Source organism: Globicephala melas, chromosome 1 (assembly GCF_963455315.2).
Source record: "Globicephala melas chromosome 1, mGloMel1.2, whole genome shotgun sequence".
Classification (NCBI taxonomy): Eukaryota; Metazoa; Chordata; class Mammalia; order Artiodactyla; family Delphinidae; genus Globicephala; species Globicephala melas.
Window position 1 is genome coordinate 9229853 of NC_083314.1, and position 18901 is coordinate 9248753.

The window sequence follows — 18901 nt, forward strand, 5'->3', positions numbered from 1 at the left end:
ACAAAACATATATTTTGCTTTGCCCTGGTAAGCTTGTGGCCTAAGAGAATTCATTTTTAGTGGTTAAGAAAAATTCTCAGAAACGAAAACGACCTCCTGTTGAATGATAATGAATAAACTTGAATTGATGGCAGGTTGTAGGATGAAATGAGGCAAGGGCCAAGTAGAGATGTTGTTAATTGGTTTGATGTGACGGGTGGTCCTGCTTCCATACGGAGAAGGGCGTGCGGAGAGAGAGCTCCCTGCCACCTGCAGGTAGGCAGGGTGTCAGGAAAGCGGCGGCCAGACCACACACTTGTAGTGTGTTTGACCTCGCCCTGCATGCAGCCTGGGCAGAGGAAATTCGGAACCAAAGGCCTGTCATTTTCATTGCCTGTTTCTATTTTTTTGGTCCTATAATGCGGAAAGAATCCTTAAGATTTAGAAGGGATAAACATCAAGAATTTAGAATTTTTCTGTAACTTTAAATAATTTACAGTCAGAGCACATCTAATTTGATAATACTCTACCGATGAGCCTGTGATGCCAAAGGAGAAATGCATGTGGTTTTATTTTTGTATTTCATTTAGCTTAAACCTAAAATGAAATGCGCTATTGTTTTTTAGCCCACGGAGGCCTCATAATCAATGCAAAATCCTACACCGCTCCCCCCCCATCGCCGTGCCCATCCCCTCCCCCATCACACTCCTCTTTCTCTTTTTGCAAAGATATGTGTTAACTGAACTAAAGATCTAAAGTACTTTACTATTCAGACAAGAGTATTTCTCACATGGTATGGCTATCACAAGGCTTTTGAACTAATTATTTTTATGCCTATAATTTCTATAATTCATGACTTTACAAGCCTGACGTAGGCACAAAGTGGAGAACTTTAATGTAAACAGTGCCAAAGAGATAAAAGACGATAGAACTTCAGCGGCTAACTGTTCATCCTCCTATACACTGGCATGTTTGTCATCAGGAATGCCACTCCCAAGTGTTCTGAGATAGAGCCACCAAAAGACAGATTTCTCAGGTTCAGGTGAGAAAGTGGATCCTGACCCAAGACAGCACATGGATGAGTTCTGTTTGGAGTGAATGTTATTGTAAGTGGCTCTTTGTTGACTAACTAGTAAGAAGTAGAGTTGTTCCCTGTGTCTCCTCTGTTATCACTCAGACAAAATGGAAGCTGAGAAAGTAGGAATGTGGAATGTTGAAGATGATTGTTCTTTACTTTGTAAAAGATAAGATTTTACTTACAGTAAAGTGGTAGGTTAGGACAAGTAATAGGGAGTGAGGCCAAAGGCCTGTCATGCTGACGGGGCTATTAAATGCCCTCTTGGTAGCCAAGAGCCTCCAAGGCTGACAGTCTTCCTCTGGGAACTGTGATCATTCTTCTGTAGCATTGGAAATAAGGAAAGCCCTGCTGTGGGAAGGGGTTTCTCTTCCTTTTCCCTGTGGGTAGTTGTGGGGTCAGAGCATCTGGAAATCAGCATTAGAGATACTTGTGCACACACTTCCCCAAATCATATTTCCTCAGTGCATCCCATTGGGGTTGGGGTGGAGGGGAGCTTATTCTCTATGTCAGTTCTAGGGTTTGGGAAAGGGGTCTGGAAATAAAAATTATGGACAAATTAGAAGTGGAAGAAGGGGATGCAAATATGTTTTGAACTTCGTCTGTGTCAAACACTGTGCTGTTCTCACAGTGTCTTATTTAATTTCCAGATGAGGACTGGGGCTCAGAGAGATTAGGGAACTTGTCTGAGGTTGCATAGCTAAAACAAGCAGAAGCAAGTTTGGGACCAATATCTGTCAGCTCTCAAAGCTTACACTCTCTCTACTTCATTATGCTGAACAGCAGGATACAGAAAGAGCTGAGAGGTAAAACCATTCGAAATGATCGTCTTTCCCGGTTGGAAAATCAAGCAGGCAAGCAAACAAACTTGTTTGTGTCGTTTCCTTTTGTATAACGGCTTTTGCTTAGACAGAGCTGATGAGCACGGCCTTCCCGATAAAGCTACCTCTGTCTTTGGCTTCTTGGAGACATTCTTATAGTAAAGGGTGTCTGGGAAGATATGGAAGCCCCTGGAATAACTATTATCACAGGTATAGCTTTGCTTCCTGGGGCTGTGAGGTGACTTCTAGTTTGGAAGAGTGCCTGGGGTGATCATATACACGCGTATGCATTCAGCTATGTCTTTGTGTCACGTGATCATATTATAGGTAAGTTATTTAGTAACCTTTGTATTTTAAAATATCTTAATCAAAAACTCCAGTTCTAAGCCTAGGATCCCATTCTGGGCCATAACTAAATAAACAGATTTTGAGGGTAGTTTAGAGCAGTTCTTCTCAAACTTCAGTGTTCCTAAGAATCACCTGTGAGGTTGTTAACAACACAGACTCTTGGGCCACCTCTGAGTTTCTGGGTAAGGATGTCTGCAGTGGCAACCGAGATTTGCATGGACAGCAAGCCCTCACATGTGGTGATGCTCTGGTCCAGGGACCACGCGCGGAACAGGCCTGGCTGAGAAAGTGAGCAGGGCAGGAAAGAATAGTGACAAGTTCTGAACATTTTCTTTTTTGTATTCAGGCTTTGTCAGTTATGGGCATGAGATTAGAATTCATACTTTTTCTTTGATGATTTCTTGATTCAATTCACTTCGATTCAGGAAATGATTTCGAGCATCTTCTCTGTTCCAAACATGGTACCATGCACTGTGGGTGAAATTTAACCTTAATGCCTTTAAAGAAATAAATGCTAAAGCCTCTCACATTGTTCTATGCTGGAGCTTAAAAACAGGTAAACAAATCTTCATCATAGTAATGTAGAGAAGGAAGAAAAATTAGAGATAATCTACTCTAACTTCGCTTATGGATGAAGACATGTTCCAGATAAGTAACTTGTCCAGGTTCATACAACTAATTGTGGACCTGGCCTGGGGTCTAAATTCTATATTTTTTATAAACAACTCAGAACCAAATTCTATGTTGGATTTTGAAAAAAAAACAAAAGTTCTTTCTGAGAAATGTTGCTGAGATGTATCTTTTCCTTTCCATTCCTATTTTATCAACTCTTATTACCTCATATGAATGATCACATTTGTTTCTTGCTATTCTGCTTGCCAGATCTCTACTGCCTCTAACTCATCCTGCACCCAGTAAATTACTCCTTTCTGCCATGTTCATCATAGATCCTCATTCTCTCGTCAATGGAACTGCAGGTTTTCTGCACAGCTCTCAAGGACTTCTTCTACAGTCTCCACTTTGCTCTTACTGTTCCCCACCATGAACTTTCTGCCCGAGAGGAGTCATTCTCACCCAGACATCATCAAACGCTGCGAATTCCTAACCTTCGCTCACATGGATTCACCAGTTTAGAAGGTCCTTCCCATCCCTCCCTTATATAGGGAATCAGAATAGTGTTGGCTTAGAGCGTGGTCTCTGGTAAGAGACAGATCGTAATGAAATCGCAGCTGTGGCCCTTGGACAACTTAACCTTTCCAGACTTTCTTTGGTTTCTTCATGTAGGGTTGGGGCAGTAGCAGCCACTTACTCATCGGTTTGTGGTGGAGATGAAGGGGGTGGAGATGATGCATGCAGAGGACTTTACCTGGTCCCTGGCATGAAGTGAACACAATGAATATCAGCAGTTATTTTTAGTTAAGCACTATTAGTCATTCACATGTGTCTCGCTTTGTTTAATTTAACTTTTTCCCCAAATCTGTCTTAAATTTATAGCTTCATTAATACCACTTTGCTCCTAATGATCTATTTCCCTCTTTTTAAGAAAATAGTATTAAAATTGTCTGGACTTTTTCTTGTAGGTGGACAGTGAACAATTTGATGATAGGGTCAAGAATCCAAACACTTCTCACTTAACCTTCACTGCTACCACCCAGGCCAAGCCACCATGGCCTCTCACCTGCTGCAATTATAGCTTCCTAACTGATCTCTCCCCTTCAACAGTGACCCTGAGACACACCATCTGGAATAATCATCCACCATAAACAGATAATTTCACTTCTCTGGTCACACTCCTCCAACGGCTTCTCATCTTACTAAGAGTAAGACAATGTTGTTCAAGGCTTTGCCAGACCCTCACCCCTGTGCCCTCCTTCCCTCTGTGACTGTGTCTCTTGTTACTCTCCTCTCACTCTCTTTCCCAGGCACACTGCTCACATGGCTTTTTCTCAAACCCACTAGGCATCTCCCCGCTCAGAGCTGCCACTCATGCTGTCCCTCCTCCCGGAATGCTGTTCCTCCAGATATCTACAAGGCTTCCTTCATCATCTCTCAGAGCTTTGCTCACACACCACCTTTTCAGTGAAGCTCTCCCTGGCCACCTAATTTAAAGGGATGACTCTCCCACTCATAATTTCTAGCGACCTTCCCTGCCTTAGTATTTTTCAACATATAGCATATTATATATTTTTATATATTTTATATATTTTATTTATTGTCTGTCTCCATATAATATATATATTTTTACGTATTTTTTAACTGCTAGGACAGATAAGACAATCAATAAATATTTTTTCAATGTTTATATAATATTTAAGAAAAAAAATCTTACATCAGTAAGCACAGGACTAGAGACCTACAGATACTCATCATGGTGATAGTGCCTCTTTGCCTCTTTGTGTGTAAATCCATATTGAGTTTTTTTACTTCTATAAACGTGTCCTCATCTGGCCCATATTCATTTCCCATACATATACTGGGTGCTTAAATCTTTTATGTATACTGATATTATTTCATTTGATCTTCAAATGTATGCAAGAATGATATGTGTACTTACGTTATAGGAATTTACTCAATATATGGAATGGCCTCTTGGATTGAGGATGAAATAGTACTTTAAAAATTGTAATCTGTACCTTTCTTTAGAAACTGAAAACAGAAATCTCAATTAGGAGTAATTATTAACATATAGAATCAATATTATATAGAGTAATGATTTATCCTAATTTTTAAAGTCAGAGAGATACACGTTTATGCCTAAGAATTTAGAGGATAAAACTGAAGTATCTTTTTAATTCCTGATTTTGTGTACTTGCCATTTCTACATTTCTTCTTCCTTCTTCTTGTACTTTCTGCTTTTTTCTCTTCATTTTCCTCTTCTTCCTCCTTTACCATCTCCCTGTTTTCCTCCTGTTCCACAGATTAGTTTATTTTACTTTTTCTTTTGGCCATGCTGTGTGGCTTGCAGGATCTTAGCTCCTGGACCAGGGATCAAACCCGCGCTCCCTGCAGTGGAAGCGCAGAGTCTTGAACCACTGGATCACCAGAGAAGTCCCTATGTTATTTTACTTTTTAAGATAAATACTTATTCTCTCCCCAGGAAAAAGTTTTCACAATGAATTAAATGTCTCTAGAGATCTGAGATCAAACTGATGGATCTATTCAGTGGTAAAGGATGGGATAACCCTGGGTGGATTGAGGGAATTAACTTTCTTCCTGGGCAAGACCAAAACAAAACAGCTGATTATTCCTCAATCCAATTACCAAATGTATATATTCAGGCTGTCTTAAGTCTTTTGGGAGACACCAAAAAATATTAAAACTTGATCTTAGCCTGTAAGGAATTAATAACATATGGATATAATTAATATGTTAAACTTTAACCACAATTGATATTAAAACAACAAGATTAATTATAACTTTCACTCAAGTGCAAGTTCACTGCTTGATGCAAGTATTGACTTCAGTGAACCTGCTCAGGCTGCAGTGATCACAGTGCTGAAGTTGGGTGTCTAAGTGCAGTATCACCTTGCATTTGTGACCTGAGGGGTCCCCCAAATGGTTAAACAATTCCCCGAAGCTCAAGTGGGGCTTCTTAAGAACAGAAGTAGGGACTCCTCTGGCACTCCTCTGACCTTACTAGTCCCATGTCCTCTATGGACCTAGATAAATGACTGTTTAAAGTTTTATAACCAGTAAGTCCTGTGTCCTTCACACTCCTTTTGAGCTTCTGTCTACAGGTGTATTGAGTGTTGACTCAAGAACACATATGGGCAAGTCTTACTCTCAGTTGAGCAGGGGTATCAGTTAACGCAAAGGAGTCAGGTCCCTATATCTGTATGGACAGGCAGTGGTGAGCTTCCAGTAGACAGAGTGAGCAAATGTCTATGTGATGGGATTTCAGGGCTGCCATGGAAAATATGCTACCCAGGAGAGTTCCATTGTGCTTTAAGTTCCATTGTTCACATCAATGTCCTTGCCATAAGTCCTTGCCTTGTTAAATTGCACACTTTTTGTGGGAATACTAGCATCCTCGCATCTCACCTATCACAGGAGGTTATGGTACCAAAACAGAAATTTCTATCTTGCCCAAAATATCTCATGGAAATATAATCAAATGAACAAATTTTGGAGAGCCTAAGAAAAGGAAGTGGATTATCTTTTTTACTTTTCACCTCAAATCATTCATCCCTTTTTAAAATTTTTTTATTGGAGTCTAGTTGATTTACAGTGCTGTGTTAGTTTCAGGTGTACAGCAAAGTGAACCAGTTATACGTATACATGTATCCACTCTTTGTTTGCTCTTCTCTCCTTCTGACAGTGTGGCATCACTATTTGCAGTTACTCTTGTTCTTCCTCCAGAGTGACCTCAAAATTTGCCCCCTTATATCATAGCCAAAGAGTCAATAAGCTGTGAAAGAAACAGCCCTGAGGAAAACTGATTGCCTTTAGGTACAGAAAAGGGAGTTCATTTTGATGGTAAAACTCAGTGTCCAGAGGGATCTGCATTAACAGTCCTCGGGTGGTAGTTAAGGAAGGACAGTCCAAGATGCGGTGTGCGTGTGTGTGTGCGCGCGCGCGTGTGCGTGTGTGTGTGTGTGTGTGTGTGTTAGGTGTGTGTGGGGGGAGGAAATGTGTGGGATCTAAAAGGATAAGAGTTAGGAAATAGTGGAGCTTGATTTGTGGAACCTCAGGAAGGCTGCCAAAGACATTTATGTTGTTAGAGAGCAAGTCTGGGACAGAATTGGTCCTGGAATTTGGGGCTACAGGTATTTCAGCTCTGGTCAGGAAAAGAAATGCTAACACTGGAACACTGGTTTGGATATTACAGCTGATGCTAAGTCAATAATGGACATATTTAGCTACAAAGATTCAATGACTTGTTTTTTAAAATTCATATTTGAAATAAATGTATGCATACATACATAGTTGAAATTTGATGCAATATATAATTTTTCACGTGCTTTTTTTTTTTTTTTCTTTTACGGTACGCGGGCCTCTCACTGTTGCGGCCTCTCCCGTTGCGGAGCACAGGCTCCGGATGCGCAGGCTCAGCGGCCAGGGCTCACGGGTCCAGCCGCTCCGCGGCATGTGGGATCTTCCCGGACCGGGGCACGAACCCGTGTCCCCTGCATCGGCAGGCGGACTCTCAGCCACTGCGCCACCAGGGAAGCCCTCACATGCTGTTTTTTAAAGGTATAATTTACACAGGATGAAATGCATGGATCTTGACCATTCAGTTCTCTGAGTTTTGGCAAAGGTACACACCCATGTAACACCACCCAAAACAAGACGTGGCACAGTTCCATCACTCCAGAAAGTTGGCTCCTGTCTATTTCCAGCCAATACACACCCACACCCACCTTCCCCAGACAACGATTTACTTATTTCTATCATCATAGGTTAGTTTTATCTGTTCTTAGACTTCATATAAATGAAATGATAGAATATGTATTATTTCGTATCTGGCTTTTTAAACTCAACACAGTGTTTATGAGATTTATGCATGTTGATTGTATGAGTAGTCTGTTCCTTTTTATGACTGAGTAGTTTTCCATTGCATGACTGTATTAGTCATAGAAATAAATAGAATACGTATCTATGTATCTCTCTCTATGTATCTCAGGGTTCTCCAGAGAATAGAATCAATATATATAAAGAGATTTATTTTAAAGAAGTGGCTCATGCGATTGTGGGGGACTAGGCTATCACCCAGATTTTTCTTGAAATGCCCAATAAATGTTTATTGTGTGCAGTATATTATGGACAAAATGTTGTAGAGATGGTACGTTCCTATCTTCTTCTAAAGAGCATTAATTATTGTTTTAGCAGGCAGTTCAGTTACTCACTGAGAAGTTTGAACTTATGGAGGCTTGATTTTAGGCTTCATTAGGGCAAGTACATTTTGGTTTTTCCCTATTTCTGGGACAAGTTTCTTGGTCTTGGGATATTGTCTTTACTCCTAAGACGTGGCACTTTGTGATGCCAGTGAAAACTCTGAGGTGGCTACAAGCCCTTCTTCTGATGAATTAAAACTCCAAACTCTGTCTCCTGTTCTGTGGGCAGCAGTTAAAATCTCCGGTCCACCATTTGAGCTGCCCTACTTTCGATTTCCACTGTACTGCTGGGGCAAGCCCTTTGTACCACAGATCAGGGCTCAGCCAAGGGTCTGAGTGAAGTTTTAGTCATCTTCTGAGGCTGTTTCCTCTGTGGCTCCCTCCTTTCTGGTATTTCTCTCCTTCATTTCTAGCTACTTCGGCAGATCTGAATTACATTCCCTGACATCTCAACCTAATGAGACCGTAGCTTTCTTTCTCCGTATAATGTTTCTGAGATGCATCCAGGCTGTGTGTATGAATAGTCTGCTCCTTTTTATGACTGAGTAGTTTTCCATTGTACGACTATATCTGTATCTGTATCTATACTGATGTCACCTATTTATTTTAAGGAATTGGCCTTCTGCTTGAGTTCTACCCACCCTGCCGTAAACATTCCAGGAAGTGCCCTAATGCAGAGAGCCCGTAAGCATGGATGGCACCTAGTGCGCTTCCTTTTTCTCAAAGGTAGACTCCTCACCTGTTTTCTGCCTGCTATTTTTCGTTGTTGTACACTGATGCCTTCACATTTTTGTTTATAAAAATGTCTGTTTTGAGTTTATGATTGTTATCTGTAGGAGGATCAGTCCCACGCAGGTCACTCCACCATTAGGTTTCCAGAACTGGAACTTTTCTCTGTGTGCTTTTAAGGTATACTCTTTTTCTCTGGTCTTCAACAGTTTGACTAAGACATGAGTAGGTGTGAGTTTTCAGAATTACTCTGCTTAGGGTTTGCTAAGATGTTTAGTCTGTGGGTCAGTCTTTCATCAATTTTTGAAAAATTTTGGCCATCATCTCTTCTTAATGAATTACTTCTCTGTTTGTTTGTTTGTTTTGTTGTTGTTGTGTTTTTCAATTTTCTCTCTTCTCTCCTTGTGAGACTTCAATTATATGTATGTCAGAAAGTTTGGTGTCACCACATAGATCTTGGATATTCTGTTCTTTTTCTTTTCCTTTTTGTGCATCAGTTTGGATAATTTTAATTGATCTGTATTCAAGCAAATGGCTTTTTAAAATCGTGTCCAGTTTTCTGATTAGCCATTGGATAAACTTTTTGTCTGATATTACATTTTTTTATTTCTAGCATTTATATGTGTTTCTTTTTCAATAGTTTCCATCTTTTTGCTGTAATTCATCATCTGTTTTCATATGTTGAATGTCATTTCTGTTAGATTCTTTATAATATTTATTGTAAATATTTTAAGTCCCTGTGATAACTCCAACATGCCATCTGTGGGCTTCTTTCTCTTGACTATGTATTGTTTCAAACAGATCATTTCTTCTCACTTAGGTTGTCTCAAAATTCTGGATTTTATGATGGGATTGTGAGTAAAAGAACAGTAAAGACTGAAGTAATATTATTTACTACACCCCTCCCCCAAATCAAGCGTCTTTTTTTCTGTCAAGCCTCTAGACTGGGCGGCTAAGTTGCTATAATCTGGTTAAAGTCAGCTGTCTCTACTCTGCCATAGCTTCAGTAAGTTTTAGGTCACCACTGGCTTCAAATGTTTTGAAGGTTGGATCGGGACTTTCGCTTTGATAGCACTTGGATCTGAGCCAGATCTCAAGGCTCTCGTATGCTTTATAGCCAAGTTACTTTCTGCACTCCGGCTGCTAGATTTTTTTTTTTTTTTTTTTTTTTAATTTTTTGTGGTAAGCGGGCCTCTCACTGTTGCGGCCTCTCCTGTTGCGGAGCACAGGCTCCGGACGCGCAGGCCCAGCGGCCATGGCTCACGGGCCCAGCCGCTCCGCGGCATGTGGGATCTTCCCAGACTGGGGCACGAACCCGTGTCCCGTGCATCGGCAGGCGGTCTCTCAACCACTACGCCACCAGGGAAGCCCTAGCTGCTAGATTTTTAATTGCTCAGAGTGCTCTTTATTTATTTATTCGCTAGTTTTCTGACCCTTGGGAGATCTCTCTTCCTCTTCCTGCCTCACCATCAAACTTCAATAGTGATTGCTTGCATCCATTGAGAGCCTGAAGTGCCTCAGATGGACTTTTCTTGCCATGTCCCCAGTCCTCAGCAGGCTGCTTCTCTTAGGAAGGCCCTATGTGCCTTGCCCTGTCCACAGGTGTACGTCCATGTGCAGAAAGGTCTGTGGGGAAATGGCGAGTGGGAGCAGACTTGCTCTGAGGCTGGGGCTCCTGGGGATGCTAATTCATCACGCCAGCCCTCACACGGTCACTGAGAGGTAATTAAGAGTTTGGGTAGTTGCTTCTTACTCTATGGTAGTTTCCTCCTTTTTCTACACCATTCCTACATGGAGGAAAGCAGTGTGGCTCACTTCTCTACCAGGAAGGGCTCAACATTTTTTGGAATTTGTTCCTTTAAGTTTCTTTCCTCAACTCTCTGATTATTTTTAACTATGTTTTTGTAGCTTATGCAATGTATTCTCATTAGGGCTGGTCTCCTGTGACTTTTTACACGCTTCCTTATAGCACAAGGCCCAGTTCAATTTAATGTCCCCTACAAAATAATTTAAGAAATGCTCTTACTTGAGTGAAGTTAAGGTAAAGATCGTTTTAAATCCATAAAAGATGAAGGTTAATTTTACTGAAGTTCTTTATGGTCAGGGAACATAATTTTGAAAAATCCATGGCCTAGTACAGAATTAAAAATTTGTTTTGATAGAGAGAAAAGGATGATAGGAACAGATTACTAGAACTTGTAAAACCAACAATGGTATTCTTTTTTCTTAAAGAAATATTTATACTTAATCTCATTAAATAAGAATATATATTAAAACATACATATATATGCATATGTATACATATACACTTATATATATACCTATACATTAAATTCCTTAAAAAGGAATATTTATACTTCATCCCAATTAACATTAATACACAGTATAAAAAATCAAAAGGCATAGAGATATGTAAAATAGAGTTAGTATTTCTTTACTCTTACTCTTTAAAGGTGATCACTGTGGACTTTTTGTATATATATTTCCAAACTTTGAAATTATCTATATACAGAATATCTAGATTTTAAAAAAACAAAGTAGAAATCACATTAAGAATTGTGCAACACGATGTATTTTAGTTGACGTATACGGACAGATATCATTCCATTATGCATTTTCCTAACCAGTTATTTTCTCCAGAAAGCATCCCTAAGTATGGTGTGTTAAGCAAAATTTAAAAGAAATTCTCAGTTATTTTATTTTTCCAGAGTATCACTTAAGCTCACCCAATTCTGTTCCTTATTGTTCCCATTTCCCCCATTTCTCAAATGTCTGACACCCTGCACCAGCTAATGCATTTCCTTCCACCAGTATGCCAGACTGGTGAAAATATTAGCAATTACACTGCCACCTTGTGCCAGAGTCCATCTGAGCGCCACTTGCCATCCGTGAAGGGGTTCTCATTGCCAACTGAGGAACAAGAGATTCAGCTCTAAAATCCTATCTTAGTATGTACTTTCTTAGACAACACATGGCAGTGATCGCTTGCAATAGGTTGGGTCTCTTGGGAAGCAAACCCTGTGATGGAGATTAGCATCCACGGTATTTATTAAGTAGTGCTCTTGGGAGAAGAAGGACCAGGGGTGAAGAGGCAGAAGCTGACCTGTGATCAGTCTCAACAGTGCCTTCAACAATGGCTTTATTTCCACGATGGGCTTTGGCAGCCTGGTGACCTTATGAATTGTCCTAAGTTGAAGCAGCGGACACCCTGGAAAAACAGCATGAAATAAACTCTACACAGAAACAACAGAATACATCACGCATAATCCTTTCCCTTTTTTAAATCAATTTTTTGAACCTTCTGGTAACTATCAAAGGTAACCAATGAGCACGTGCAATTTTTTTTGTATAATTACTAACTCATGATTTTACATATGTATAAGATCTGTTTCAGGCCTTTCCAGTCATTTCCATCGATGCTCAAACTATTCCACAAATTAACCAGTGGGAGCTGCTCTAATTGTTTCCTCTGTCTCTTTTCTTTGACATCTATAATCGTTGATAGCTTTCTTGCTTTTCAGCACAAGATGCCAAAGATCTATTCAACGTATTTTCCACTCAGACCTGGAATCAGTCAGTTTCACAAGGAGGAAAATTAAGTTCTGAGACCAGAATCGAAGCCCCAGAAGTGGTCATTGCTATCAATTTGTTTTTGCTTCTGGAGCTGCTCAGTGAACAGGTATTTACATAATATGTATTTTTAAAAAAGATAAATAAATGAAGGTAGGTTTCTTTGTCAGCTCAGGCTGCTATAACAAATACCATAGACTGAATGGCTTAAACAACAACATTTATTTCTCATAGTCCTGGAGACTGGGAAGTCCAAGATCAAGGTGCCAGCAGATTTGGTGTCTGGTGCGAGCCCGCCTCCTGGCTTGTAGCTAGCCACCATCTTGCTGTAACCTCACGTGAAAGAGAAGAGGTCATTTCTCTCCTGTCTCTTCTTTTGAGGGCTCTCTCTTGTGACCTAATGACCTCCCAAAAGCTCTGCCTCTAAATATATCACACTGGAAATTAGAGCTTCAACAAATGAGTTTTGGGGGGAAACAAACATTCAGTCCATAACAATGAGAATGTGTATTTTTTAGAATAAGAAAAATATTGTGTATCCAAAATGATATTTCTATTTCAAATGTATGATTACTGTGTATTAATTTATTTGGTTTTATGCTTTTCTTTCCATATTTTCTTATATTGAAAATCTTGGTGACATGACATACACCTAATTACTCGTTTGATTTATCCTAAACCATACACATATAATAATTTCAAAATAACAATACCAATGTCTTTAATAATAAACCTACTGAATGCAGCCTGTGATTTATTTGTGGTAATTTTTATCCTTAGGATATATCTCACTAGCGATGGACTGTAAAAATATTGCATTTTAATTATTCTTTTCCGTGTGTTTATGTCAACAATTTGTTATGCAATTAGATTCTTTTTTTTTTCATTTTTAGGAATTGCTTAGCTTTTTATTTCTGAAATAACTATACTTTTTGATTACATAAGGCTTTTCCAGGGTTCCCAAGTAAATATATATTTGGACATTCAGTTCCTTTTTTTGTTTCTTGCCCCATAGTAACCATTTTTAAATAGTTTTTGGTTTATCTTTCTACTGCTTCAAAACACAAGTAAATTTATACTTCTATTCCCTATTTGAAAACATTTTTTTAATTTGAAAATTAGAAGGACTTTAAAACATAGTCATATGTTTGCATGACCTGATCCTATAGTTAGACAACTATATCAGATAGAAGATTGATTTTTTTTTTTTTTTGCGGTACGCGAGCCTCTCACGGTTGTGGCCTCTCCCGTTGCGGGGCACAGGCTCCGGACACGCAGGCTCAGCGTCCATGGCTCACGGGCCCAGCTGCTCCGCGGCATGTGGGATCTTCCCGAACCGGGGCACGAACCCATGTCCCCTGCATCGGCAGGCGGACTCTCAACCACTGCGCCACCAGGGAAGCCCAGAAAATTGCTTTATTTTGTACTAATATAGACTCAGAGAATAGGACTTCTAATTAGAAAAAGCAAGTATTATGAATCTGTAAGGAAATGTATTGGAATATTATAATACAGATAGAATATGTACTCATATTCATGTAGTGCTTTTCAGTTTATATAGCACTTTCACTATGAATTTATTAATTTGATTTTCACAATAATGTTACGACTTTATCTCCACTTTACAAATCGGAAACTAAGGCCTGGGGACAAAAATGCTTTGTCCAAGGCCTTGCCAGTTACTTGTCAGCTAATTACTGACCGAGGTAGGGGAAGAATTCAGCCTGTCTGCCTCCAATCCATATTGTAATGATGCTGCCTCTCAAATCACTTGCAAATATATATGGAACACTTGTGTCTCAGGCTGTGTCTTCTGTAGTTGTCGTAAGTTACTCCAAGTAAGTTTTCGAAGTAGGAAACCCTCTATTCCCTTTTTGAAGATTCACAATACAAAGTAACATTGTCAAGTCTCTGGAAATGTCTGTATTTTTTGAAATCTGTGTTATGTTGCATTTTTAAATGTTTCCTGATTTCACAAGACCACAGAACACCCTCCTTGGGCACTGTCCCCCAACCTGAACTAGGCCTGAAAAGGTGTCAAAACAGTAAGACTTGTTATTGTTAAAAGCGTGGGTGAATGCACTTCATGGCAGCTTCAATAAGCAGTTATTTTCTTGACATAAACCATGCTTGAGAATTACATTTGGTTTAGATGGACATCTGTGATGTGTGGGAAGCCAAACTTTGAAGATCAATTGTGTTGTAATTTGATTCACTCAGTCCTTTAGCAACTTAACCAGGCCCTAATTAAAACAAAAACATTTACTGGTAATATTTTCCTCATAGAAAATTCACCCCTATTTAGTTAACAGACTAACAGGAGAATCCACAGCAGTTTAGAGTTGCTTCCATGTGTTCCTAGGAACGAGAAACCATGACAGAGCACGGCCTCAGCCGGAGTCTTCTGCATTTTCTCATCTGCAATGAGGTAAGTTGATGTGGAGATAAATGAGTCTGAGATAGAAAGAAGTATTTACCCCTGGAACATATGCTCTGCACTAAAACAGAGGTGAGTACCAATGCAAGCAGAACAGAACATGTGGAGCTATAAAGCCTTGAGTTTTCAGGAAATTTATGTACAAAGTAATAAAGAATGAATACTACAGTCACTTGATATAACAGGATATTCTTTAGTATCTCAATTTTTTGTTATTTTTATCATGATTATTTCAGGTCAAGTGACCTGTTTTTTTAAGAATAGAGAAAATGCTGTTTTGAAAAAAGAGGAGGCGCTTTAAAACTTGGAGTTTTTTCTCCATTCCTTTTTTTTTTTCCCCAGTATCACAATGTTTATTGATAGATACAAGTATATAAAATCAGGGCATGAACGTGACTTGATAAATTAAGTCGACTTAATTTCAATACTATAATAAGAGGGACCAATTCAAATTCTCACCATTTGTTTCACACCCACAAAGACCACTTTAAGGGCATTTACGATCTCTCAGAACTGGTCAGTTTTGTACAAGTAAACCCTGTTTCTTTTTAAAAGACTTGTGCACTTGCCCAGGCTCAAGGATATTAAAATCTAGCACATAAAGCCCAGTGTAGAAATACAGGCAATATGCTATTACGGCAACAACCATCAATTACAGTTAAAAAATTTTCTGTAACAACCAAATGGATAATCAAATATTGCAACAACTCAGGTATTACTGAGCGAAGTGCATTTCTACAGTATTCAGTGTTGCTATTCAGTTTTCTAACTCAAAACAGCCTATGATAACTGGCAGCAAAGAACGTCCTTGCAATAGACTGCCTCTGCTTGAGAACTTATGATGTAATTATTGCATGCTGCTAATATACTATCTAAACATTAAAGATGCTCCTAAAATATTTGATGGTAGACTATGATTAAGACTTTACACTACAAAAAAGCCTTATGCAGAAGGAAATCCTAACTGACGTGCTTCTGCTTTAAATATTGTGAAAACGTTACAGCGAGATGAATTTTCGCAGTGGTTAGGTCAAATGCAGTAACATCATAGCAAAAGTACGCTTTGCACAATTTAAGGCTTCGGCTGGTTTTTTTTAGCCAGCTTCTTCTTCTGATTCTTCTTCTTCAGCAGTTTCTAGCCAGGTTAGCCACTGATTCATGTGGAACAAAGCCTTGCCTTTCCCTGGAAACTCTTGGGTTATATCTTCTTTCCAAGTCAAGAAAGCGTCTCCTTCAATAACCTCCATGTCATGGAAGTGAACAAAAAAGCAGAGTAACATGCCTTTAGGGAAGTTGCTATTGTAGCAGTGCACCTGAAGAGCATAGAGGGCACTGACTTGTAGATCAACGTGAACATGAAGAGATTTCTGCATTACTGGCTTGAAGGAAAGAAGCAGTTGTTTTTCCTGCTCTAACTGTTCTGTGGAAGGAGCAGAGGAAGAATCTGTTTCCTCACTGGGTGGGTTTACTTCACTAGAAATGTACTGTAAGAAGCTAGTCATTAAGATGTTCACAAATCCTTTATCTACATGAAGTTTGGGAGAGATGCTATCTTTAATCCACTTATATATGGTTTGAGGAGATGGACCCAACTTTATTTGCTTTAACAGTTCCTTCTCCAATTTGAGGAGTGGGAATAAGAAACTCAGTCCCTTTCCTTCCAAGATCTCCAACATGCAGTCCTTATTCCGATCAATTTCTGGGAGGATTTTCTGCATATTGACCTTGCTTTGTTGGAAAAGCTCTGTTAACCATTCTCAATCTTGTAATTTAGCTAATTGCTGAAGACAGAGTAAGAAGAGAGGAAAATGGGTGCCACTTTCCAGTGGTTGAGCTAGTTCTGAAATGCTCAGCAGCTCCGAAATGATAGCACGAGCTGCAAACTGTGCTAAATATGATTTCACCAAGGGGATGTCAACCTCCAGTTTGGGGCACTGGTCCAATACATTCAGGAAAGACTGCATGAAGTTGTCACTTGTGGCCATCCCTTCCTGTTTGAGGAAACTGATCAGAGAACTTGCTTTTTCTTTATCTTCATCACTTCTGTCGAGTGACAGGATGATTACTTAGCTTAACATCTTGGGGAGAAAGTGTTTAGGAGACCTCATCTCTCTTACACCATTGACAGCTTCGTTTGCATTTCCACTATTCAGATATTCGGTTACAACAGTTTCGGTTAATTTAAGCAGCTCTTCCTTTGATGGTGGTGGCTTTTTACTGGTCTTGGTAGGCTTTTCCTGAATAAGTGGTGGATTACTTTTGAGCCCAAGCTGAGGTGTCTGTCCCAGAGGTGGTGTCTGAGTGCGTGGTGGTTGTGCACTAGAAGGAATCACAGTTATCTGGCACTTGACTTTTATTCATTAGGAAAGACTGAGCAGGCCTCAGGCTAATCTCATCTGCATTAAGCTGTCCTTTCTTAGAAAACCGAGGTGGCATATCCTTCGACTGTCTTGCAGCTGGGATAAGAGTCCCTGACTCTCATTATGGTAGAGCTGGCTTAGCCCCTGGTTTTCATAAACTTGCCTCCCATCTCCCCAAACTGCGATTGTGTGGGAGGTATGATGTGTCCCCCGTGGCCATTGAAGAGTTGATTTGAACGATGGCGCCCCATGGTGCGTGAAAATCTATCCTGGATAACTCCTGGACCAGTACCGATTCCGCTACCTGACATTTGTCCAAACATATCAGCAAGTCCTCCAAGTGGGTCCCTATCCATTTTCATCCTGGGTGGCATGAACGGTCCAGAAAGAAGTCACTTCTCATCCCTTGAGCCACGGGAGCAGGAATAAACACTCCTAGATCTTTTACTGCATCTTGACGGATTTGATTGGTCGTCTTTGGTCCACTGTCAAGAAAAGCCTTGCGAGGAACCCAATGGTGTTCTCTCAACTCTACGGTATCCTGCAGCAGGAAACGAATCCTCGCCGGCAATTCCTTACTTAACATCAAGGAGCACATTCGGGCAAAGTACTGATCCATTAAGGACTTGGCTCGTTCCTGGTCTAACCTAGGTCCCACTCTCCTCATTATCTGACAGAGGCACTCCAAATCCTCTCCCATATCTTTGAGTTGGACTGTCTTCTTTTTTTCCAAAAGTGTTTTGATGCGCTTATGAAGGGTAGATTCATGAATAAGATCAAGCTTTCCAGGCTATCCAGTGAATTTGATGTTCCCCAGCATCTTGGTCTTAGCAATGGCTCTCTGTTCCTTCTCCTTGGGGAGGAGGGGATTTTCACGCTTATCACAGACATCAACATTTCTGGTTTGGTTTTCAAATTCCTCTTGTAATTTGGAAATTAGGAGGCGTCTGAATGTTGTGCTTTGCTTCTGTCCTGGCTGACCCTCTGCTGCTGGGCCATCGAAGTTTGGTGCATCTTCTGCCAATCGCAGACATAGCTGAGCATACAGTGAGCTATACTTTGGCTCTTCTAGGGCTTTGTCCACCGTCAGCAGTATGACCCCTTTAAGGATGAGTTTACACTCTACACCCACATTGAGGAGCTCAAGGCATAGCTTGTCAAACTTCTCAGGAGTGAGCTTCCTGAGTATGCCTCTTACTTTCCTGAAGATTGCATCATGTCGTTCTTTTTCATTTGCGGAGTTGTTTGCTGCGGAGTCGTCATCTCGTCTAGTGCTTCGTGCAGGAATCCATTTCTGCGCGTTTTGCCCTGGCGTTCTCCCCAGGAACTCGCTGTTGCCAGCAGTCTTGGGATAATGCTGAGGTGCCCCCCTACTTCCTCCTCCGCCCGAAGAAGCACTGGAACGAGAAGCACCCCCTTCTGCAATCGCACTCTCCACTTTGGCGGCTTGACAACCAAGACTCTTCAAAAGAATAATATTAATGGATGGGGTGGGGAGGGAAGGGGTGGAACAAATGAAAAACCTTCACCGAGAACTCAGCAGCTGCCACTGCAGCTGCCGCCTCAGGATCCGGTTGTGGGGACAGGGAAGGGAGGGGGAGGGGAACGGAAAACAAAAGAAGGGGGGGGAAGGGGGAGGAAGGAGTCGGGACTGGCCTGAAACTCTCAGCTCAGAGGAGTCGCTGCTGCAGCTGCCACCTCCATAGAGCTCCGGCTCGCTGCTGGCCTCCATTCTTAATTTCTGAGAA

The 18901-nt window shown here is 40.5% G+C and overlaps 1 protein-coding gene and 1 pseudogene across 1 annotated transcript in view; one reads left to right on the plus strand and one right to left on the minus strand.

Annotated features, from left to right (window-relative positions):
- LOC115867756 (uncharacterized) overlaps nt 1-18901 on the plus strand; it is a 303449-nt gene that overhangs the window by 278334 nt on the left and 6214 nt on the right. Inside the window, exons 10-11 of the mRNA XM_060289897.1 lie at nt 12308-12465; nt 14719-14784. Coding sequence (XP_060145880.1) covers nt 12308-12465; nt 14719-14784 — 224 coding nt within the window. The remainder of the gene's footprint in view (nt 1-12307; nt 12466-14718; nt 14785-18901) is intronic.
- LOC115867717 (eukaryotic translation initiation factor 4 gamma 2 pseudogene) lies at nt 15888-18885 on the minus strand (annotated as a pseudogene).